General features: G+C 45.2%; 1 protein-coding gene across 1 annotated transcript in view; it reads right to left on the bottom strand.

Annotated features, from left to right (window-relative positions):
* Window positions 1-1,925: 1,925 nt before the first annotated feature.
* The window catches only part of Aqp9 (aquaporin 9), a 44,223-nt gene continuing 19,986 nt past the window's right edge, over window positions 1,926-26,162 (bottom strand). The window contains exons 2-6 of the mRNA XM_031345193.1: window positions 24,262-24,388; window positions 18,353-18,490; window positions 15,859-15,977; window positions 9,503-9,720; window positions 1,926-5,459 (exon numbers count right to left, since the gene is read on the bottom strand). Of these exons, the coding sequence (XP_031201053.1) occupies window positions 5,285-5,459; window positions 9,503-9,720; window positions 15,859-15,977; window positions 18,353-18,490; window positions 24,262-24,388 (777 nt within the window). The 3' untranslated portion in view covers window positions 1,926-5,284. The remainder of the gene's footprint in view (window positions 5,460-9,502; window positions 9,721-15,858; window positions 15,978-18,352; window positions 18,491-24,261; window positions 24,389-26,162) is intronic.

Consider the following 26,162-nt stretch of genomic DNA (forward strand, 5'->3'; position numbering starts at 1 on the left):
GTCTCCAGATGTGAGCACTCAGAGATGCTCGTGGTCTTATTTGAAGATCACTCATTCAGCCCCTGGCCTCACACTGAGAACAGGTTACGGGGGGGATAAGGTGTGGTCCCCTGCTCTCTGGATCCACAGGATTGATTTTTGGCTGTGAAGGTATTGTTTGTAAATCATCAGCTATCAGCCACTGAGGGTTAGCAAAGTCCTTGCTTTCCTTTACACCAAGCTTTTGGACCGGAAGCGGGATGCTACTTTTGTACTGGCTTTGTTTGCAAAGATCTGAAGTCCTGGGAGTAAATGTATAAATGACTATCAAATAGCTGCTCTTGCAGCAAGCTGTGGTGACTTGGGAGTTTCTAGGTTTCCGCCATAATAAGCTACAGTGTCTCACAAAGGGATAGATTCAGGGCATGATCCAGTTTTTAAGGTTTAAGCATTTTATGAAATATGAATTTCTTGATGTAACAATAATTATTGAAGATATTATTGGGGCTGGAGAGGGACATCAGCAGATAAGACCACAGCTTGGTTCTTAGCATCTACATCAGGTGGCTCACAGTTCCAGGGGTCTAACACCCTTTTTTGGCCTCCATGAGCACTGACACACATATACAAACACACACACACACACACACCACATACATACACATATGCATACATACCACATACACACACACACACCATGCACACCACACACTACATGTCCACACATACAAACATGCATACATACCACATACACACACACACCATACATACCACACACCACACACACACATCACATACCACACATACCACATGCATACACACACACACACACACACTACACACATGCATAAACACACATACCACATACACACACCACACACAAGTATGATGGTGATACTGTCAACTTGACAGAGCCTAGAAACTACCTAGGAGACAAATCCCTAGACACGGCTGTGAGGTGGTTTCCAGATCAGGCTGAGGTAGGAAGTCCCACCCTCAATGGGAGGGACATCTTTCCAGGAGGATGAGGCTCAGACTGGAGAAAGCAAATGAGCATAAGCATTCATTGTGTGTGGATAAGCTCATTGTGGATGCAATGTGACCAGTTAACTCACACTCCAACAGCTATGCCTCTGTCACCATCATGGATGGCAACCCTCAGACCATGAACAAAAGCTCACCTTAAATTGCTTTTGTCAGGGGTTTCATCATAGCAACCGCAAGAGACTGATACAAATATGTCACAGGTAATGGTGTTGGGAGATCTCTGCTGTCTTTGCCCTGATGAGAGGCCATGCCATGAGCATACCACTGTGGCTGAGGACCTGGTCTCTGAAGTGTCCTTCTCAACCTCCAGAAATCCAAACCCCCCCCCCCCCACATCCACTCCCAGCAAGCACGGTGCTGAGTGTCAAGAGGGATTGCAGTGTGACCAGGCTAGGAACACTTGCAGGTGCTCAGCTGGGGAGGAAGCAAGAGGTCACACCACTTCAGTCTTCACCAGGCTTAATGCCTAGCACTCATGACTCTATTTTAGGTGTGTGTGTGTGTGTGTGTGTGTGTGTGTGTGTGTGTGTGTTCATGCAGAGGCCTGTGGGGGCCAGGAGAGAATGCTAGCTCCCTCAGAAGGTGGAGTTAAAGGCAGTTATGAGCTGTTTGACATGACAGAAACAAGAACAACAGGCACTCTTAACCACTGAACAAGCCATGAGCCATCCCTCCAGGACCTCCCCACCTCTCCCAGGAAGTTTTCTTAGGATACAACAAAATTTTGTGTGTCTGTTCTTGAAACTTTCATTAAGTTGTTGTCAGTAACACGGACCATGACATGGTGTTCAGAAGATGGCCCCATCTCCCCTGTAGAGCTTTTCTTGGGGCAAAAGCTCCTTAACTCCTACCCTTTGTATTCATAGCAACCTCACTTCAGTTCTGGATACCACACAAGATGCTTTTGAACATTTGTTTTTATGGCTAGATGAGGCCAATAAATCATTCTCTGTAATCAGAAATTACAATTCTTTTCCCATGATGATATCACCAGATGTGTGTGATATAACATAACAAGATGTGTGTGGGCAATTTAAATTATAATTTATGTCTTAAGGATTAAATTAGAAATTGTTTTAGCTCTACTTACCCAGTCCGACTGTGGGACAAATGGGCCAGGCCACCAGACAGATGAAGTGGGAAGGCTGAGTGAGTTCAGACCCGGAAAATCTCAGAGACTTAAGATCAGCAGGAGTCAAGCCATTCCCTACCTGTTTCTGTACCTGCTCTGGAACATGGTAATCATGACACCCCACTAAGAGGACCATAACAGTCAGTAATGGAGGGAAAGACAACTGTAGTCCTTCCCCATGCAATAGAGCATCACTAACATCTCAGACTGAGCCAATGGGAAATGCCTTCCCCTAAATCCCTCCCCACTCCTCAATGTGGAATAGGGCATACAAGTTATTTCACCAAGGGCCATCAGAGAGTGGCTGTTTTACTGAGCTGTAACCCTTGAGGAAGAATTTGTCTCCCTGAGCATCATTGCTGGGCCTTGGACCTGCTGGGCTGGCCAAGCTTATGCTGCTGCTCCAGTGGCAGGACCTCAGCTACCTGCCCTGCAGAGGCTGTCCAAACATCCTCACTTCTTTTTTGAGCTGTAATGCTTCCAGCACTCCTGGCTGGACCCTATCCCTGTGGAACCTATTCATCTGAGCTCCGCATTGTCCTCTCGGCAGACAACAAACGACATCCAATGGCCAAATATTGGCTGAGGTATTTGCTGGGTAGAACTGAGCTCTGAGACCTCAATGGTTGGGGAAATCACAGAAAAAATTCCATTTTTGACAGTAGATGCTCCTAGGAACGTGGCTCTGCTCCTGACTTCTGATGTAGACCATGCGGCTTCATAGACATTCTCTTGGGAAAGAACCCTACAGAGGTCAACCCGCTCACTGGAGACCTGGGATGGGAGTGGAGCTGAGTGTAGAACAATGGGGCTTTATCCATCAAGATATCCTTCTGGGGGTGGAGTTCCAATACTGTACACTTCCTCTTCATAAGCTTGGTCATTACTCATCCAGTGATATCTAATGAGCACCTGCATAGGTCATATATTCCACACTCCATCCTCAAAACTAATTTTAAATTGCCTTCTGCTCTGAGAGTTAAATCCCACTGCAAGAGTCCATTCTGGCTTGTCTGACATCTCTGCTCCTTACAGAACTTGAATCCAGAGCACAGGGCCTCAGGGTCTCCTGACTCTCTCTCTCCTCACCTTCTCAGACTCCAGGGTCTCTCAGCCTGGGCATAACTGACATGAGTTCGATACTGCCTTGCTGTGACAGCATCTCTCTGGTCATTAGCACTCTTCCCCATTTCTAGTTGTGACAACTATCAACATCTCCAGGTGTTCTCAGATGTTTGAGTTGGGGGAGAAGAAATCAAAATTGCCACTAGTGAGAACCATGCTGTAATCCAGTAGGAACCTATGGCACAGAGAAAACCAACAAGCCCATCGTGACAACTATATGGCTTTCAAGGAAAACTTAGGTTCATCCCGTTCAATCCAGTCTGTGTTTCCAGTCCTCAATGCAAGCTGGAGTCACCTGAGCTACTTACAAAGGACTAACTGGGCATGAATATTTTCTAAAATTCCCGCAGGGTATTCAATTCTTAGACAGTAAGTACCTACAAAATTATGTTTTGGCAGCCATCAAATGGAAATAGAAAGTTACCTTAAACACAATTAATATGCTCCCCCCAAATTTATTTAAACTAGAAAATAGCCAGGTAATTTCAGACTCAGAAAATGAATCTATATGCTCACAAGTTGCACAGCACAGGGTATCAGAGATGTTTCTCATTCATTTCTTCTGTTAGTCTTACAAAGCACCTGGGAAAACTTGCTGTATCTAGGAACGGCTGGGCTCTTAACAGTTGCAGCAAGGGTACACCCCTGATACGGAACAATTCTTGCTCTGGTTGGAAGTAACATCAGCTAAAAAATGTCACCAGGAGAGGCTGAGGAGGGCTGGTAGGGAGAAGGCCGAGAGTGGCAGAGGACAGAAGACCTCTGTCTCTCCACAAAGGGAAATTATCAAAGGGCTACTTTTCCCCTCCATCCGTGCCTCAGTAAAACTAGGAATAAACACAGACAACATGGCATATGGAAATCACACACCCAAAGGCCCAGAGTGGTGTTTCTACAAAGCACACATCTTCTGGAAGCTGCTGATGCCCTCAGCGAGGGTGTTACCCTCGGCCAGCTAGCAAGCTTCTGGAAGGCATAAGGGAACGTTCAAAGCACCCTGCAGAAGAAAGGGCAACTTGCTCAATTCACCTGAGATTCTGCTTTGAAAACAATGCTGTGGTCATTTACCTCAGACCACTGTTGTTGGGATCAAATTGGATGTGTGTGGAAGTGTTCTGGGAGCCACAAAGCCTGAGCTCATACTTTTGTCCCAGGGACTTTGTCGACCTCCAACTTTAGTCCACCAGGCTGGGTTCCACTAGCTTTTAGTTTGGGCTTCTGGAGACATGGATGAGTGTAGCCACACAGACTATTAGAAAGGTTTCTCCTTGCGTGAGCCATCGGGAAAAGACATTTGTGCTAAAAGACAGAGCGATGTGTTTTTCCCGACCAAGATTGCAATCACATATTGGGTTATTATATACTTAAAGATCTGGAAATTAATTGACACCATCTAAAAGGCAGAGGAGCACGAGATTAATCTGACAAGTGGTTTCCATTGAAAAGAAAGCCATTCAGTTTCCCAAATGTATCTTGAGTCCTGAGGTTTCTAAATGCCACTGCATTCTTCCAGCTGCCTTCTGCTGCTTTCTATAGCCCCAGGTTGAGAAAATATCAGTATTTATGTAGTGACAGAGCTCAGTTTGGTAGAGTGTTAACCCTTTGCTCCCCATGTCATAGGTCTTAAGAGCAGCCACTGTTTGGCCTTTCAGTTTTAGAATGTTGCATTTATAGATTGTGAAAACAGAGCCTTTGATGACACAATGTCATATAGGGTAAGAAAGGTCTCTGAGGCCATCCAGCCAAGCACATGGTCTAGTTTCCAAATTCTTAGCAACCACCTAGGATTAAAGATTTCCATCAAATACCCATCATAAACAGTCAGCGATATTCTGGGGATGGAGTTTTTCACGGGTGCCTTTGGGATTTTTTTTTTTGTCCCAGTTGGCTAGAGAAAACTGGGTAGATACCCCCGCCCCAAGTCTGCACAGACACACAGATGCCATCTTTTCTGAAGAAAGAACTGGATGAACAACGGTAACTCTAGACCTGGCCATGCCACTACATGATGACGCTGAGTTCGTGTTTCTCTAGATTGTTCTCAGCTGGTTCTGCCTTTACTTCCAGGTCAGGGTTCAAGTGATGCATTTGGATAAAAAGAATATAGATGAGACCTCCCAGGAAAGCTCCAACCATAGGGCCCACGACAGGTATCCACCAGAAGTTATTTCCAAATCTGAAAGCAAACAAGAAACCAGTGAGACATTTCTTGTCCACCATTGTATCTCCATCCTGTTATTCACTAGGTCTTCCTTATGTCCATACCTCTCTTTAAAAAAAAAAAAAAAAAAGATTTATTTCATGTATATGAATACACTATAGCTGTCTTCAGACACACTATAAGAGGGCATTGGATCCCATTACAGATGGTTATGAGCCACTATGTGGTTGCTAGGAATTGAACTCAGGACCTCTGGAAGGGCAGTCAATGCTCTTAACCACTGAGCCATCTCTTTAGCACCTCCATACCTCTCTTGAACTTGATGATTGTTATTCACTGTAGCGTGGCCATTACCATCCTGGACTTCCCAGTATACCTGGTAACAGGGACCCATTTCAGTGTCCTAATGACACCGGGGAATGATTGTACCCTATTTATTTTCCTTTTAGAGAACATGGCACTTGGGCAAATGATATGGTTCAGTGGGTAAAGGTCCTTTCCGCCAAGCCTGATGACCTGTGTTCCATCCCTAGGACTCATGTTGTTGGATGGAGAGGACCAACTCTTGCAAGCTGTCTTTTGACTGACACATATGTGCATAGTGGTGTTTGTGCGCTCGCATAGGGCACAGTGGTGTATGTGCACCCCCCACCTGTTCTATACACCCCCTCCAGGAAAATGTAGTATATATATGTATATATATGTATGTATGTATGTATATATGTATGTATATATGTATTTATATATATGTATTTATATGTGTGTGTATATATATACATACACACACATATATATATATATACATATATATATATATATATGTATATATATATATATATATATATATATATTTCCATGAATCCATGGCTAAGATTTGGGGGCCTCTAGAGAGGCTATTCAGTAACTCCCCTTTCTATATTGTGAGATAGTGAAGCTTGGGGATTATGAATTAAAAAAAAAAAGGGAGGTACTCAGAATGTGAACAAATTCCCAGAATCTCGAGTTAATGCAGACAACCAAATACTGAGGGAAGGAAGTCTAAAGCCGTATGTGAATTATCTCCTAAATTACTGCTAAAACCAGTGCATAGTTTTCACGGCACAGCCCACAGGTGCACTTTGCAAGGCTTCACTTCTCCTTTGAGAGCTGTAACACTTCCAGCTCTCCTGGCTGGACCCTAGCCCAGTGGAACCTATTCATCTGAGCTCTGCTCTGCCCCCTTGGCAGACAACAAACGACATCAAACAGCTAAATATTGGCTGAGGTATTTGCTGGGTAGAACCGAGCTCTGAGACCTCAATGGTTGGGAAAATCACAGAAAAAATTCCATTTTTGACATTACATGAGCCAGGCAGTGGTGGCACATGCCTTTAATCCCAGCACTTGGGAGGCAGAGGAAGTCAGATTTCTGAGTTCGAGGCCAGCCTCGGCTACAGAGCGCGTTTCAGGACAGCCAGGACTACACAGAGAAACCCTGACTTGAAAAAAATAAATAAATAAATAAAATAAAATAAATAGACATTAAATGCTCCTAGGAACGTGGCTCTGTTCCTGACTTCTGATGTAGACCATGCAGCTTCATAGACATTCTCTTGGGAAAGAACCCTCCAGAGGTCAACCCACTCACTGTAGACCTGGGATGGGAGTGGAGCTGAGTGTAGGACAATGGGGCTTTATCCATCAAGATATCCTTCTGGGGGCAGAGTTCCAATACTGTACACTTCCTCTTCATAAGCTTGGTCATTACTCATCCAGTGATATCTAATGAGCACCTGCATAGGTCATATATTCCACACTCCATCCTCAAAACTAATTTTAAATTGCCTTCTGCTCTGAGAGTTAAATCCCACTGCAAGAGTCCATTCTGGCTTGTCTGACATCTCTGCTCCTTACAGAACTTGAATCCAGAGCACAGGGCCTCAGGGTCTCCTGACTCTCTCCTCACCTTCTCAGACTCCAGGGTCTCTCAGCCTGAGCATAACTGACATGAGTTCGATACTGCCTTGCTGTGACAGCATCTCTGGCCATTAGCACTCTTCCCCATTTCTAGTTGTGACAACTATCAGCATCTCCAGGTGATCCCCACCACCTCCAGGGTCTGCAGACGCTAGCAAAGATGTAGTTCCAGGAAGACAGTGGTCTTGTGAGGTTTGTTAAAAAAAAAAAAATGTATTTAAGCGACTCCACAGTCGCGACTTCTACCATCACTTAGAAAAAACAAAGCACACAAAATATATTATTTAAGGACGTGTATGGTCAGGGAAAGCTATTTCTAAAAATCAGGAGAGTAATAAACATTCAGAATAGGACAGGGAAAGCAGGCAGGCAGGAGGTACAGACAGGTGCCTTTGAATATTTCACAGCACAGCGTTCTGCGTTCTGACTAGATTCTAGGATCCTAGTGAGAACTAACAGGAAAGAGCTTAGAGAGCATCTCAGTGGGAAAGCCCTTGCTCAGCACAAGGCATAAGGTCTGATCCCCAGAGCCGTAAGAAGCCAAAACCCTTCCTGGCTGACGTAATGGAGAGCATGCTGATTCTAGAAGAATCCATGCCCATTCTTTGCATGATTGTGCTTGATAACCACAGACTGTCTCTTGTGGCCATTTTGTTTAGAGCAGATTTTTGTCTGTTTGAGATAGGGTCAAACTCTGCTATCCAGGGTGGCCTGGAACTTATTTTGTAGCTCAGGCTTCCCTCAAACTTTGATGGATTATAGCTTTCATAGCCGGTTTGCTTACAACAGACTTTGATCAGAGGAGACAATAGAGGACATAACCAGAAATTGAGAGTTCAGTCCTGGTCTCCAGAAGAGCTGGTCTCAACCCCAGGGTGTCTGAGCTCCAGTGCCTTCATTTAGTGCATGTAGGGAGGGACACGGTCCTGCCTTTGGTTACCAATGTGGGTCTCATGGGAGAGCACAGCAGCCACCAGATGCCACTCTTACTTTGTGCAAGAGGTTACTGGACCCACTGTCTCAGGGTCCTTCCCCACCCCCAGACCCCACCTCTATCACCAAATTCCAAATCCAGATGTGCCCTGTTGTGAGAAGTAGGCAATGGGTGGCAGCTTTCCCCTCAGAGTCTGAGAGACCTTTCCAGAGGCCTTGTCTGGATGTAAGGATGCTATCCCTGAAGCAGCCTTTTTTAGTTGTTCCATGGTTTCATTTTTTGGAGCATCTCCTGCCTTAGCTGAGTAAGTCTAAGATATTCGCAAAGATACAAATCTTCCTGCCACCGGTGGGATCCTGTCTGCTTTATCTCAAGCTGGACACATCATGACAGAAACAGAAATCCTAAGTGGAGGTGTTCAGATGTTGGTTACCTGCAGGGCCCTGTCTCTGTGCACACATACAGGGTAGCCATTATTTACACTATGTTCCTAGGATGGCCAGCAATGTATATAAGTATGTGTGTGTCTGTGTGTGTATACACAAGAGTGAGGGTATGACTACATGTGCATGTTTGTCTGGAGCCCATATTAGGTACCCCTGTGTAGATACTCTCCCTATACTGTTCTCTGCTTTATTTCACCTAGGACGGGTCTCTCACTGAAGTGGAAGCTTCTCTTTTGGCTGGGCTGGCCAGCCAGAGGCCAGCAAGTTCTCTGGATATTCCATGCTGGAATTACAGGCACATGCAGCCGTGCCTTTGGGCATGGATTTTATCCTTCTAATTTCTCCTTTTTCAATTCATCTTGTACGGTATGCCCAGCTAATTTTGACCAGCTGACCTCCTAAACACACCAAACTTCTGCCCCAAATCCTAGAGTGCTGGCTGATTTGGAAATGTCCCTCTCTATCACAGTGACTTCTGCATATCTAGTGTCCAATAAAACTCTGCTGAGAGAATGAAGAACTCAGGAGTCCCCGAGAAACATCAGAAGATGTTGGTTCTATGCTTGACTCTGTCAGTGTCAATTTGTAGCCAAATTATATAATAAAAATGGTTTCTACCAGTTTGTCCATAGCCTCTGCTCTCTGGTCCACATGCTCTGACATCTCCAGGTCATGGCTCAGTGCTCTTTGCTGAAGCACAGCACCCTGCCGTTGGTACTTACGTGAACACCTCAAATCCCCATCCTGCCAGAGCAGTGAAGAGCCTGGGGCTGAGGTCTCGAGCTGGGTTCATGGCACAGCCAGAGTTGAATCCGAGAGAGCAGGAAATGACAATGATCAGGAGGCCAATGACAACGGGCTCCAGGCCTCTGGGGACCCCGAGGTTTCTGGAGTCAAAGATGGCGAAGACAATCAGAAGCAGGAACATGGTAGACACCACCTGGAGAGAGAGAAGATGTTCCTGAGTTCAGTCCATGTTCTACACACTCAAAGTCACTTGTTCTGGTAAGAGATGAAGATGGCAGGGGTCTGAAATCCAGAGCCAGCACAACAGGTAAGAACACTGGCTGCTCTTGCAGAGGACCTAGGCTCAGTTCTCAGCGCCTATACAGTGGCCCACAACCATCTATACCTTCAGTTCCCAGAGATCTGACACCCTCTTCTGACCTCACAAGGATTTCAAGCATGTGATGCACAGACTCATCCACTTAAAATAAATAAACCTTTTTAAAAATAAAATGAAACTAGTGACAACCAGAGTAGTGGACGGGTGTGTGGCTCTTCCTTTCCTAGACATGCTAGAAGCAGACACTGACAGAATCGTCCATTGCAGATTGGGTACTTGCGGAGGGTCACAGGGTTGGTCCAGCTCCAGGGGAGACTGGTCCTCAACTACCACACTGTCTGCTAAGCTGCTAGTCAGCAACACTGAGAGACAAGGGGCAAGACAGAGGAACGTGAAGGAGGGCTGGTTTAGACTGGCTGAAAAGACGGCAAGCAGGAAAGCAACAGAGGAACAAGCAAAGTGGGTGGACAGAAGTTTCTTAATGGGAAAATCACACTGATGAAATGAGAGGGGAAATCTGCTTTGTAACAAAGAAACGAAACAGTAACAAAGTTCGAGGAGGAGACCCACTCTCCCCGGGTCTTCTAGTGAAGCTTAACACAGGCCATGCTCCTGAAAGGTAACCCTGTGGTAATGTACCCAAGTTCATGCATACAATTCAATAGGTCAGACCCATTCCACAGAAATAATCTAAACTATGGAAAATTACTTTTAAAAATGTATATATGGATTATCATACTGGAAACTGGAAGCCATTTAAGCAAACAGCAGTCCTAGAAAGGGTAATTGCATAGCAGGATGTCCATCTCACAACTTACTACAGAGACACTAAGATCTCTAAACAGCGCGAGTAGGCTGGCCCAGTGGATAAAGGTGCTTGCTGCCAAACCTGACCCGTAAATCAACCTCCTGAACCTCCATGGTTGAAGGAGAGAACCAACTACTAAAAGTTGTTCTCTGCCCTCTGCATGTCACCTCAAGCCACCTCTTCTTCACTCACCAATGGAGCACCCGACCCGGATGTCAAAGAACACGTTGGAACCACGGGTGTCTAATAAATATGTGTTAGCCAGATGGGCTAATTGGGAAACTAGGTTTGCACATAGTTGGAGCTCAACAACTAACACCGCTGAAATAAAGCGCTCTGAAGCACAGTCCGAGTGGCCAGCAGCTCTCTTGGGTGTTGACTGACTGAATGTTGGCATTTTCCTGGACTTTCTAAAGACACAGGAAGGCAGAGTGCCTTCAGGCATTGACTAATGGTTAGAGCAATGGGTATTTCTAAAATTTATCCTCTCTACCTAGCCGTGCACAACAACTGCTTAAAGGCAATAATTCCTGGGGGAGACGGCACCTTACTCTGAGATAAGGATTCAGTAAAGAAAGTTTAGGTGAAGGCAGGTCTCTGCCATCCAGATACCAAGTGATTCTCCAAGGCACATGACAAAACATCCTAAGGCTAGGAATCAGAAGAATATGTGAAACTCTACAAGATTCTGTCAGAACAGAAGAGAAAGGGAAGGAGAGATGGCCTAGGTAGAAACGTTGCTATTGTTGATTGTCCGGTAAATAAGAGGCATTACCACGGGCTACCAGGTATTATTTGTGCCATTTACCAGAAGGCTAAGCCAAGGCTTTAATAAGCTCTGTGTTCACTTGCACAAGGGCAAACAGGTGGCCAACAGCAGAGCTCAGATTGGTCTCTCTAAATCAGTGCAGGATTTATAAAGAGATTTATGCTGCTGTTTTACCTTTGGGATGCTGTGTGTCAGGGATGTCTCTGGGCCCAGTGAGCTCCCAGGAATGAAAGGGAGATGGGACATGTCTGTGGGAAGTAGAACAGTGTCACTCCAGGACTCTGTGGCGAGGAATGAATTGTGGCATCAAAGTTCACGGAGCCAGGGACTGGAGTCCTTCATAACTCAGACTCTCAGAATGACTGGGGGAACAAGACACTGGACGGGAAGAACAAGGACCAGGGAAGACAGTTCCGGTGCTTGCAAACCTTAGCCTGAGCAGACAGCATCCCTCCCTCTCGCTCGAAGAGGGATAGCGCCATCTTCCCAGGAGGGCTCTCTTGATGTCCTTTGAGAGTTTCGCTTGATTTTGATCTTTGTTAGAAGATACATTTGGCTGGATGGAACAGCAAGCCATCGTCAAGAAACCCTGCAAGTTTACCCACCCTCAAAGTCTACTCCAAGAGGCTCCAGCTGCCTCGTTGATCTAGCTGGTACACAGGGCTACATCAGGGTTTTGTGGATCCTGCTTGCTCAACAGTTCCCGCTGCCATGGGCATCCTGGCGGGGCTGTAGCAGTAGACTCAGTGCTTTGAAGCTAGAAAGACTCTTTTTTTTTTTTTTTTTCCATCTCACTCTCTGTAGTTGCTGATATCAAGGATGTGAGGAACTCAAACCCGGACCACAATGTGCCTTCAGCAATATACTCTGTCATCTCTCCTCATCCCTGTTTGCATGCTGCTGCTGCAAACAGCCCGCTTCACGCCCTTCTCTTCACAGAGCTACAGCTCCCCCTAGTGTTAAACTTATGTTTCCAGTTAGCTCAGCTGGTCTCAGATGGAAAGACGCTGAGAGGTAAAATCTGCCCCAAACTGCCCATCATCTGGGGTTTATCATTCCCACAGCTCCTATAGCCTACCATTTAGAGGCTACCAGACTGTCTTCCAACAACTACTTCCAGTGGCTGCTGCCTCGGGAGACAAGGTCTTTACTTGATGTAGGCCAAGTTTTTTTTCTTCTTCTTCTTCTTCTTCTTCTTCTTCTTCTTCTTCTTCTTCTTCTTCTTCTTCTTCTTCTTCTTCTTCTTCTTCTTCTTCTTTAAAGATTTATCTATTTTGTTTATATGAGTACACTGTAGCTGTCTTCAGACACACCAGAAGAGGGCCTCGGATCCCATTACAGGTGGTTGTGAGCTGCCATGTGGTTGCTGGGGATTGAACTCAGGACCTCTGGAAGAGTAGTCAGTGTTCGTAACCGCTGAGCCATCTCTCCAATCCCGCCAAATTTCTTTTTATGAGATGTAACTTGGCATAATTTTAACTTCACTCGTCTGTAGACTGGGCTATTCATGAATACATATTCTTTGGAGCATCCTAGATGGAAAGCCTGTGTTTCAAGTCCTGGGTTCAACCCCTTTGTATTGCAAACAAAATTTTGGAGCTCCTTTTTATGTGTGTGATGCTCCTAGACCACGGGCTCTCTTAAGACGAAGCTGAATAGTCCAATTCTGGCAACAAACTCATTGAAGTTCTATGATGAACACAAACTTTGTATTTTCTACGAGGAGGGCACGGCCTCAAAAGTTGCTGCTGATGCTCTGGGTGGGCAGTGAAAGGAATGTGTGCTCTGAATCAGTGGCAGGAATAATGAGGTTTTCCCATGAGGTAAGATGTCTTGACCTACAGCAGAGTGTGCCTGCTGTTGAGTAAGGGACATTCTCCTTATAGACCGAGGAGAACGGGAGAGAGAAAGCAGAGGTCTGTTCAGGGTGCACTGTGGGTGCCAGAGGGAGTGTTGTCAAGATGGTTGTTGTGAAAAAGAAAAAAAGAGAAAGGAGATAAGAATGTTCTTGGACTGACAGATACTACTGTACCTTGACTGCTAGATCTTAAAAGAGCTAGCAGAATCTAAAAGCTTTTCAATTTCTCTTAAGAAGACAGTGCCCACCAATATGTCACCAGAAAGCCCTTAAGCAAAGGAGGGAAGAAGCCTGGGATCAAAGCACCCAAGGCTCAGCATCCTGTGACTCTGTGTGTGTCCTGCAACACAACCGTGGACACACTGCTCTGAGGAGACAACCCATCGAGAAAACTAAGGAGGAGGATGCAAAATGTACCGAGAGGGGAGATATTCACACAGCACCAGAGCCGGGATCTATTCAAAAATCACCAAGAGGCGGGAGCTGGCCTTGCTGAGAGCTTCTGCTTCTAAGTCAGAGCCCAAGGGGGGGGGGTAAGGGGGGAGAGGGCTGTACTCGTCACACTGATTCTGTTTTTCTACTTGATGGCTCGTGAGCTCCTGAAAGGATTCTCTCATATCTCTCCCTCATTACATTATCCCCAAACCTTATCTCGGCCCAGGGTGTCTGGCTTCCCCTATTGCATGGTAATATAGACAACTTCGGCCTCCCTTCACAGAAGCGTGCCTCAAGATGTGTGACACTCAGAAAGGAATCTAAACTTCAGTTACATCATTGCCTACCATGTATACACTATTGCACATGGCGACAGCATCCCTTCTTCAGGCAGATTTGTCGCTCTCTTTCCCACTAAAACTCTTTCTACAGTCCTAGGACATGTAGGCTCCCTGCATGACACTAACATGATGCTAGAGCCTTGTTTTACTGTTAATTGTTTACACTGTTATTTTTAAAAAACTTCTTTGGGGGGGGGGGCTGCGATTACAGGCATGCTCCACCACATCTGACTGTCATTTTGTTCCGTAGACACTCTGTTCAACTACATTCTACATTTCTTCACAGATACTGTTCCCAACATATATATTTCTCATATTATTATTTTTAACTCTCACAATGAACCTGACAAAGGCTGATATTTGTCCACGTGGTATTTATCCGAGTGAAATGGGCAAATATATATTTATTTTGTGTGCCTACAAGGGTGTACCACATGCATGTAATACCTGTTGAGTCCAGAAGAGGGCATCAAATCACCTGAAACTGGAGTTACAGATGGTTATGAGCCATCATGCCAGTGTTCTGTGAGAGCAGCCAGAGCTCTTATCCATTGAGCCGTCTCTACAGCCCCAAAGTCAGAAACTTTTTTTAAAAGTTCAGCAATTTGCTGAAACCACTCAAAGAGTCAGAGACAGGGGTGTTATTTCAGTTCAAGGACTCGGACTCTGGATCTTGGAACTTTGTAGTTCACATGCAGTAACAAATTCTTCAAGCTTCAGACGTGCAACTGAGTACCCAGGGAAAGATCAATAAATGTTTGTGTTCTGATTTACTTTGTGATCAAAATGGGGGGAAAAGGTGAGTGGGGCTGGAGAGATGGCTCAGTGGTTAAGAGTACTGACAGCTCTTCTGAAGGTCCTGAGTTCAAATCCTAGCAATCACATGGTGGCACACAACCATCTGTTATGAGATCTGACACCCTCTTCTGATGTGTCTGAAGACAGCTACAGTGTACTTAGATATAATAATAAATAAAACTTTAGGCTGGAGCGAGCAGGCTGACTAGAGAGAGCAGGGCTGACCCAAGTGAGCAACCTTCATTCCCAGCAACCATCAGCTACAGTGTACTCATATAAATAAATAAATAAATAAATAAATAAATAAATAAATACAAAAAAATAGTGAGTATATGTGGGTCTTTTTACAAACCAACCAATATGGCTGTAGCTCTTTGTGACAGGGTCTCTCAGTGTAGCCCTGGTTGACCTGGAACTTTCTATATAGACCAGGCTGGCTTGAAACTTGTGGTGATGTTCCTGCCTCTGCCTCCCAAAGGCTGGGATTACAAATGTGTGACTACCACATCCAGCAGGTGCTACTTCAAATCTCAATCTCATCAAGACATTTAGTCCCCTTGAGAGTCAGGTGAGGCTAGGGCTTATGGAGAGACAGGGCAGATTCTCCACCCCACCCCCAGACTCGCTGCCATATTTCACAGTCCTTGGATGTAGATACAGATGCCGTCCTTTGTAGTTATCACTCCTAGACCATGAGCATAGGCGACACTACAAGTGACGTAGACCTCATCTGCCTCTAGTCCAGGCAGCACTCTTTGTCTGATATGAATCAGCTACGTGTGTTAAAAAGGAGGCTGAGAACCCTTTTAGCGGCATCAGCTTCTTCAAGGGTAAATCACTGCCAAGAAAGCTGAGTTCGTAGAGAAGCCTCTGACTGGGAAATGCAATCCTTCCCCCTTGACAGGCATACAATGCTCCAGTACACACCCTATTCCCATTCACACCCAATCTCCATCCCTACTTTCTATCATGTCTTTCCACCAAAACCAGGTCCTTCACTTACTTGGTCTGCGAAGGCACCTGGCACAGATACGAATGGAGCTGGGTATGTTGCAAAAATGAACGCCGTTGCATTTTCTCCGCTGATGAGCAGTTTTCCATCAGCAAAGGCCATGAGTCCATCTATAGAAGACAGGGCTCAGGGACATTAGTGTTTTCTGGGGAGGGCTGAAGGAGGGTGTCCTAGTCAGCTTTAACAGCCAACACGGCATTGCCTAGGGTAACCTGAGAGGGGAATCCCAACTGGGAGACCACCAGATCAGGCTGGCCTGTGGACATGTCTATGAGGGTTTATCTTGCTTATTAATCAATGAAGAATGGTCCATCCCACTAGGGAGGGGCACCATTCTTCAAGGTGTTCATCCTAGGCTGTATAAGAAAACTTTCTATTATTGAGCCTGTGAGTAAGTCAGCAAGCACCATTCCTCCGTATTTTCTGTTTCAAGTTCTGGCTTTGAGTTCCGGCTTTGACTTCCTTGTGAGAGACCATGGTAAGCTGAAAAGAGCACTCTCCTCTATCAGAGAAACAGAGATAAAAGGAGGACAGAGACCCATGCTTGGTCTTGAGCAAGTCAATAGAAGCCAAGCAGGCTTTATGGTAAGGTGGTCTTAGAGACCCCACAGGAGAACCTCAGGATGATGGATCAGAAGAACAAAGCCCATGGTTGTCCTGGTGCTTCATCTAAACTTTGATGGAATCCCTGTAGGGTCCTGAAAAAACAATCAATCTTCTTTGGGTGGGTGAGTGTGGGGAATTCTTGCAATTTTTAGACCGATCTAAAACCAAGGTGTGACTTTAACTTGTGCTAAATGGAAGTCATAGCTCCTTAGATGCATTTGATCGCTCCTAAAAGTTTACATCAGAATTTGACAGTGTACCTGGATAATAAGGAGATTATGGATGGGCTGTAGAGCCCCCAGAGCCAGGGAACCAACAGCCACTGATATAGGCGGCCCCCACTTAGGCCTCTCTTTAGTGAGCTGTTGGATGCCTAAGTTTCTTGTCCAACATAGAATCTCCCTTAGACATTTAATTCTCAGAGCGACACTGTACAACCTGTTTCCCTAGGGTTTGGATTATCATTGTCTTCAGTTTGCCACTCAGAATGCTCCAAGGCTCATCTTGGGTTGTATGCAAAGATCTAGTTTAATAGTTGGTGCTGCAGAATATTGAGATCCCTTAGCCTTAAGCACTTTGGGAATCCCTCATTTTCCAGAGAAGGAAACTGAGAACTATGTGGTCTAACGCCTTATTTATTTACTTACTCATTGTTTATTCTGAGACAAGGTTTCAAATCACTCAGGCTGGCCTGGAATTTGCTTTATAGCTGAGAATGACCTTGAATTCCTGATCATCCATCCTTCCTCAACCACTTAGGTGCTAGGGTTACGGGCATGTGCCACCTAGCTTCATCCCAAAACGATTTATTTATGTCACAGAGCTAGTAACTGTCATGTCCATAGCTCCATCCTGGCTGTGATTGCCAAGAACACACTTTCCTGAGGGCTCCTGAACAGACAGACGCCTGGCTAATTGTTAGAAGGGGCAGAGGCTTGTACTCAGCCTGTCTCTGGCTGTGCTTCTTCAAGGGCATGTTCCCTGATTCCTACTCTAAATATTTACAGGGCCACAGCTTTCACAACTGGGCAGAACTTTTCTCGCCAAGTCAGAGAAAGCAGGAGAAAGGCAACTGGCACATTGCCTATGTTCATATTATAGCACAGGGTGAGCCTGAAATTAGGCTCTTAAAAGTTGTGCCACCCCCTCCTTAAGATTCATACTTGGGGCTGGCAAAATGGCTCAGCAGGTAAGAGCACTGACTGGTCTTCCAAAGGTCCTGAGTTCGGATCCCAGCAACCACATGGTGGCTCACAACCACTTGTAATGAGATCTGGCGCCCTCTTCTGGTGCATCTGAAGACAGCTACAGTGAATTACGCTGGAGGAGCAGCCGGTTCCTGAGTTCAATTCCCAGCAGCCACACACATGATAGCTCACGGTCATCTATACTGCTACAGTGTACTCATACACATAAAATAAATAAAATGCATCTTTTAAAAAAAAGATTCATACTTGGCGGCTAGAGAGGTCCCTCAGCAGTTAAGCGCTCAGCAGTTAAGTAGCTGTCCTTCCAGAGAGGATCTGAGTTTGGGTCCCACACCCCCATGGTATCGCTCTCACAATGGTCTGTAACTCCAGTTCCAGGGAATCTGATGTTTTCTTCTGGCCTCAGTGAGCAGCAGACTCACAGTGGTGCATAGGCATACACAAGTTAAAAAAAACAAAAAACAAAAAACAAAACAAAACAAAACAAAACAAAAACAGATTCACGGACTTTATTAAAGAGCTTCATCAATTGACTCCAGCTGATAAGTCCCTTGGCCTCACTGCCACAGGCTTCCTGTTCTTGCTGTCCCCCTGCTTCCTAACAAGAACTCAGGCTTTCACGGGATGCCCCACTAGCCCTCCGGATCTTTGGATTCAGGTTCAGTACTCACCGTAGTAAATGCCAAAGACAGTTGCAGCCCCGACAAAGGCTCCCAAAAACTGGGCTCCCACATAGAATGGGAACTTGAACCACTCCATCCTTCCGAAGGCGCACATTGCAAAAGACACGGCTGGGTTGATGTGGCCCCCTACAAGGAAGAGGAGACAGTCAAGCCGGGAGGGCAGAAAGTGGGGGTGGGGAGAGGGAAACAGACACAGGAGAGCGTTTGGTGCGAGAGAACTAATCATCTGTGGCACCACTGAACACTGTTTAGAATATTTATCTGTATGAGAAGGAACTTGGACATTTAAACACTTGGTGTGAGTAAGCGGTTCATTTTTTTTTTTAAAGTGGAGTTTTAGCCATCAGTTAAAGAACACCACAAGCAGACGGGCGGTGGTGGCGCATGCCTTTAATCCCAGCACTTGGGAGGCAGAGGCAGGCGGATTTCTGAGTTCGAGGCCAGCCTGGTCTACAGAGTGAGTTCCAGGACAGCCAGAGCTATACAGAGAAACCCTGTCTCAAAAAACAAAAACAAAAACAAAAACAAAAAGACTACCACAAGTAGACTGTTGTAAGCTGTAACTGTGAATATATGGTAAGGCAGTTGAGGTTTAAATGCATATCTAACAGATTTTCTAGCAACACCCAGAGCCTGTAAAGCTGTTCTTAGCACTGGGAAGGGATGCTGTCTTGGTGGAGTTCCTCTGCCTGTTCCAGAGGCAGAAGGGCTTCGTCAGAGGTGCCTGCCACGTTGGGAATGGATCCAACATGGCAGGCACCCTCCTCTAGGTTCCTCCGTGTAAACAATGTGCTTTCGCATGCAGAAAAGTGGCAACAGCACCTTCCACACAACCCAAGCCATAAGTAGCAAAATCAGCTCCCTGATTCTCAGCTACCCATAAGGTCAGAGAGAAGATTTGCTCTGTGTAACACCACAGCTCTTCCCACGTGACTTTGGACTCAGTTGCAATGTTTACTGAGTGATTTGCCAGATATTGTCACTGTGGTATTATTTAGACTTAAGACCTTAATGGAATGGACTCTGCCCTAGTTAACTGGTGAGCAAACTGAGAAACATGAGCTTTCCGTGAGTGGTGGGAACCAAAATTGAAGTCCAACTTTATCTGAATTTAAAAGCCAAGTTCTGTTAATTCACTTCTAGACTTCCTTCAGCAAGTCTAATTTATAAAGATTCCTCTGCCTTGAGGCTGGAGAGATATCTCAGTGGTTGGGAACTCATATTGCAGAGGGTCCAAGTTTGGTTCCCTGTACCCACACTGGGTAGGTAGCTCAATACAACTGTAACTCCAGCTGAAATATATCCAGAGCCCTGTTCTGGACTCTGAATGCCTGTGCACTCACATGCACATCCTCCCCTTCTCCTATATACATAACTAAAAATAAATCTAAAAGCAAGATGTATCTGCCTTGAAAATTAAGTGGGTATACACTTATGCATATCAGAACTTGCATGGTGGGGTTATACACACACACACACACACACACACACATACACAAAACTTTAAAAAGAAATAACACCAGGCAGCCTACGTACTTTGAATAGCATGCTACATAATTAAGTGTGGTAAGCTCTGATTGGTTGGCAGGCATGATGGAGCAGGATGCTAAAAATCCCTTATAGCAAATTGATAAGGATGCATAAGTTGAACCTGAAGAACGTGGCTGGCACTTCATGTGGAAGAGGGATCAAATTCAGTTTCAAAGAAAGAGTGTTGAAATGTGGATGCCCAGGTTGGATGTGAACAAGACAGAAGCCAGCTCCTGATGGCAATGGTGACTATGGGGAAGATGATAATCTTAAACCTTGGCCCTCATCAGAACAATAGTCAGGCATGGCTTACGAAGCCCAGCCCCCAAAGAGAGAGCCATGCTTTTCCTGAGTCTCCAGCCTAAGGTTGACTGGGTTTTGGCTGCTAAGCCGCTAAGGTAGCCATTCAATTCCAAAATACCAAAGCACGAATGGCCACCTGGGCTCTAACAAGTACTTCATCTGTGGGGTCTTGCTTTTATGAGTTCCAGAAGCCAGCTTAGTAGGAAATGAATTTGGATAAACACGGGGGCTGATGGGAAATTCCTGGAACCAGGCTGCACCTGTTCCTTTTCTTCCCATGGCTGCATGGAGAGCCCTTTAGTTAACACAGGACAAGTGAGGGAAGATGGGACAGAGGACCCAATAACAAACAGCCTACAGACCAAATGGAAACACCTTCCATTTCTAGACTTCAAAGGGGAGGAGGGTCTGAGCCTGGAGACTCTGAGCTTAGAGGAGTTGAATCTCTGAGCATAGCAGCTGAGAGAACGTACCAGACAGGACAAAGGGCATGGCTGATCCTCTCTAAAGAGGCAGAACCTATGATCTAAGGCAGACAGCTTGGAGGCACTCACTCTGGAAGAACAAGAGATACTTAAAAAGTCACCTCTGATCAAAACCATCCCTCAGGAGTGCCTTGCCAATGAGACTTCTAGAACAAGCTCTCTTCTAAGATAAAGATTTCCTACAGGTAGGTTTACACAGTGCAATCTCTGGCAAGCACCCTAAAAGCCTAATTAGCCTCAGGTCTCATGCCATGTCAGCCTCTCTTGGTAGGCATCTTAGATAGGAAAGCCAATGAAATCATCAAGGGGCTTTGTTTAGATGATGCAGATGACAGAAGTCTAGGGATGTTTGCTTGGGAGTCAGAGAGGGTAGATCTTGGAGGAAGCTTTGAAAACTAGTGAGAAGAAGGGGCTAAGGGGTGACAGGGGGTTAAGAAATGGAGGAGGAGCAACGGCTGGAGTCCAGATGGGCTATAGAACTTCCTCCCTCCAGACCTGAGAGGCTTACTGCAAGGCCAAGGCCAGAGCAGTGTAGTGGAAAGAACATGAGCAACAGGGTCAGAGAGTCCTGCCCTCAAATATTGGCTCTGCCAAGGTTGCTTTGAGGATCATATTATCCACATGAAGACCCCACCCACAGGAGAAGAACTGGAGTCCAACAGGCCCACGATATGGATCCTGGGTGAGCGAAGTGAATTCTTAACATTCTGTTCTAGCCAAACTCCTCACCATCCTTGCACAATTCTGAGATAGATGCCTTGCATTTATCCTGTCTTCCAGCAAGGCTATTCTGCTTTTTTCAATTAATTCATTTACAAAATGCAACATCAAAAGTAGTTACCAATGTGATCCACTGAGATGCCTAAGAGGGTAAAGGCACTTGTCACCAACCCCACCAACTCAAGTTCAAGTCCCTGAGACCTATATGGTAAAAGGAGAGAACTTCTGACTTCCACATGCATTCCATGACATATGTGCACATGTATACACACACAACACACACAAACACACACACACACACACACACACACACACACACACACACACAAACTTTTTTTTCTTTGGTTTTTTTTGAAATGGGGTTTCGCTGTATAGCCCTGGCTATCCTGGAAGGCTGGCCTCAAACTCAGAAATCCTCCTGCCTCTGCCTCCCAAGTGCTAGGATTAAAGGCGTGCACCACCACTGCCCGGCCACATACACAACTATTAAAAATTAGTTACCATCAGGCACTAGTGTGCTACATAATTAGGTGTGGTAAGTTCTGATTGGTTGGTTGGCACATTCACAATGGAGCAGAATGCTAAAACTCCTTTATAGCAAATTGATTCTTTATACTTAAAAGTGAAAGGCCACTGACTCTATCAGCCTGTGGCCACAAAATGGGATCACATTTATGTTCATGTCCAGCATGCACTGGTTGTTCTTGAGTATTCAAAAAGGGCTTCCCATGTAGCTACAAAGCCTGTGAGGTACAGCCACCTTGATAGACACCTCCCACACCATGGGCTTCTCTGGTTCCCAAGGCCACTGATGCTGTGGTCTGTGTAGCTGTCATGGAGCATGCATGCACTGTCCCTGCACATGCTCAAGTCATGGGTCCTCAGAGCATGAACTATGTATGCTAGTTCCAAACAGAGGCGTGAAGGTGCCTCCACTTCAACTCCACACTACCACATCCTGAGCTGGGCTCACTCACCATTTTACTTGCATTTTGGGACTCTCACAGTCTCTCATAAACAGCTTGGTCAGACCCAAAGCCTCTCTGATTCTCACTCTCTGAGGACTTGGCCTCTGTATACAGGCCAGAAGAGGCAGCTCTGTGCTGTCTTTCTATTCCCTTATCCTTCCTGCTGGTCCTTCCAACTCTTTCCCTCACAATGACTCAAGTCCCCAAATATAACAATGAATGAAAAGATCCCTTGAGCTTCAGTGGCAGTGACAGGGGTCACCAACTCTGACAGAATCCAAGTCCCACGTGGCTATGTGTCAATGTTCAACTCAGAGTATCATGCAGACAAAATACTCCAAACTAGTGGGTCTCAACCAGTGGGTTGTGACCCTCTGGGGATTGAAAGACCTTTTCACAGGGGTTACATATCAGACATTCTGCATATCAGATCTTTATGTTATGATTCATAACAGTGGCAAAATTACAGTTATGAAGTAGCAATGAAATAATCTTATGGTTGGAGTTCATCACAACATGAAGAATTGTATTAAAGGGTTGCAGAATTAAGAAGGCTGAGAACCAATGCTCTAAACCCTGTCTCTATCTTTAAAAAAAAAAAATGACTGAAAATGTTCCTATATTTATAATGGATGCGTCAGGACTACATGTACCCGAATGTGCTGGAAGGTGCAGGGGATAGTAGTGGAACATCTTGACCACTTGTTTCAAGAGTGGATTTCATGTCTGGTGCCATGGTCCCCCACACTAACCTAGCTTTGGTATGGACAGGGAAAATTTCCAGTAAATCTTGTGCTTTCCTTATAGTGAGTGGTATGATGCTGGAGTCATAGCAAAAGCTCCATGACTTGACTGGTGACACTGCTCATGCCAAACACATCACAAACATAGAACTCTGGCTATCTTCCTATAATCATGGAAATGCTGTCATCCAGTAAAGGACCATTTGCAGTATCTCATCCCACAAAGTTACAGGAAGTCTGGGCATCATTCTTCAGCATTCCAGTGGCATATTTATCACAAGATCAGCCAGCTCATCTTAAGGATCCTTTTTTCTAGAGTAATTTTGTCCCTAATAGACCACTGAGGGTTAACTTTTCTCTGTCTCTTTGCCAAATTCAAGACTTATAGCAATTTAAGGACCCTCTCTCAGACCCATTTCTCTGTCAGATATGAAGATGATAAATAACACATTCCAACAGAATGTTACTGTAAGGGAGAGAGATTACTAAGGATGTCCCAGGCCGAGCACAGTGCCTAACATGCCAAGTTGTCTCAATGCCCTCTTCTGGCCAGTTTTGCTTTAGTGCTTGGTACCCACATAGGAATTTCCATGACTCAAAACACTTGGTACTGCTCCTTATCTCTTTCTGAGTTTCCAGACTGCATTCAGTAGCAGGCCAGCATCTTGCTTTGCAAAACTCTGCAGGTGATCATTATCAACCTGTCCATCAGGGAAGAACTAAGTTAATGTTTTCTAGCTCAGATACACACTGACGTGAAGACTGAGCTGACCTTGCACAAGACCTAGCTTCTCCGATGGTAGCTGATAAAGGTCCAGGGATGTGCCTCCGTTGGTGTGACCTCTGCTTAGCTATTCACAAGCTTATCTGGGAAATGGCTTCCAAGCATGAGATTCATAAAATGAAAGATACTGGCTTCTGGGCAGTACACTGCAGCCGCCAGGGATGGCTCAGGTGTGACTGCTGACCCTACCTTTGCAGAAGCCACTTACCATTGGTTGGGATTTAAACTTTACCGTCTATAAAAAGGAGATCAATAAGTATTCTTGCAGGATTGTTGGGATGTAGTAAATAAAGCATGTAGAGCAGCCAACCCTGCTAGCACGTTAGGACTGTTAATAGTTGTGATAAGGAGATCTACTACATACCAGAGACACCAAAAGTCACATAAAGAGCCATCACAACTGCCGTTGCAAATCCAATATTGATAGTGATGATGCCTCCAAAATGTCCTCGACTGAGGACCGCTTGGGCAATAGAGCCACATCCAAGCACCTAGAAGGAAAGGACAAACCAACTCATTAAGGAAGAGGGCATAGGCACTGCCTAATGCAACACGCACTCATGACAACAAGGAGTCGTGTATGTATGTTTTAAGTAAAGTCATAAGTTAAACTTCCTCACATACCAAACAACTCAAATTACAATGTTCTGGTTGTCTCCAAGGTTACATCCAGGTTACAGATGAATGACTCTTACTAGGCATATACAATGCAAACACTTTGCCTATAACATACATCAGGGAAGTTCACGCCATGGTCTATACTCCTCAAAGGGATGAAAAAAGAAGATTCCGGCTGGGCGGTGGTGATGCACGCCTTTAATCCCAGCACTTGGGAGGCAGAGGCAGGCGGATTTCTGAGTTCGAGGCCAGCCTGGTCTACAGAGTGAGTTCCAGGACAGCCAGAGCTACACAGAGAAAATCTGTCTCAAAAAACAAAAACAAAAACAAAAAGGAAAAAAGAAAGAAAGAGAGAGAGAGAGAGAGAGAGAGAGAGAGAGAGAAGGAGATTCCAAATTTGGGAGTGTAAAAAATTGTGCACTTGGGAGGCAGAGGCAGGAGGATTTCTGAGTTCGAGGCCAGCCTGGTCTACAGAGTGAGTTCCAGGACAGTCAAGGCTATACAGAGAAACCCTGTCTCAAAACAAAACAAAACAAAACAAACAAATTGTATACAAATATCTTCTTGATAATGATGAACTGGTTCTATCAAACTTCCATAAGGTTGTCTTAGGAGGCCTCTTGGAGAAATATAATTTATATATGAGACATTCAATACATACAGGATGATTTCAACTTACCCCTCCCCAAAGGCAGAAGGCAGATGATAAGCTGGTGCTCTTTGGGTCCCACTATCTCCAGTTCAAGGACATATCTACCCATCTTATTTGAAAATTTCTGGACTTAGAAGAAACAGAAGAGCCTGGCTTCTAGAGGGAAGCCCTTGATATACACATTGCAAGTAAGACTTAGACTTGATCCACAGACGTGGTACCATATTCTGTATTAAATGGTAAATCAAGCCACAATAGCAGTGTGCTCTTTTCCTTTTTAGAGCACCCTTGCTCCATTCCATAGCCTAACAACTGATTTTTTCCACCTAGGATCCCTATCGTCACAACTGTCCAACCTAATCTCACATTTGTGCCTTTGTTTTTGTCTTTGTAATCTGAAGCCAATCAAATGCTGAGTCTAACTTCTGAACTAACTGAATAGCATCAGTATTACCCTGAGAAAGTAGGGTTGGCTATTCCTGTCATCTGAGATGAGCTACTCTAGGCAACCAGGACAGAAGCAGCTGGTACCCTCCAAACAAGAGTCTCCCCAGGTCATGATTCGGCTGCACAACCCCCAGTGTATGTCCAGTGGGAACAGGAAAGCTTGAACTGGCTTGAGTATGACCTGTCTGATTTCACTCTGGTAAGTATTGTCCACTTCTGTCCTAGATGCTGAAACTGTCTCGGGGGCAGCAGCAGGAAGGGGCATTGAAAATCACACTGTAGGCTGAGGGAGAGAAAGGTGAGCTATTAGGATCTTCTGTGACCCTTATCCCTGTGCCCCCAAACCCTCTTTCATCTTTTACTTATATTCTGAACTTACATTTACTTATATTCTGTCATCAGCTTAACCCACTCAACTGCTTTCCTACAACTAACATCTCCTACTGGACTCAGTTCCTCTTAATAGACTGGAAGGTCAGAAGACCATGTGAGCATTGAGTTCCACCTCCACAGAGCTACCTCAAATTTCCAAGATTATATTTGTGTTG

This window comes from Mastomys coucha, unplaced genomic scaffold (assembly GCF_008632895.1).
Source record: "Mastomys coucha isolate ucsf_1 unplaced genomic scaffold, UCSF_Mcou_1 pScaffold23, whole genome shotgun sequence".
Lineage (NCBI taxonomy): Eukaryota > Metazoa > Chordata > Mammalia > Rodentia > Muridae > Mastomys > Mastomys coucha.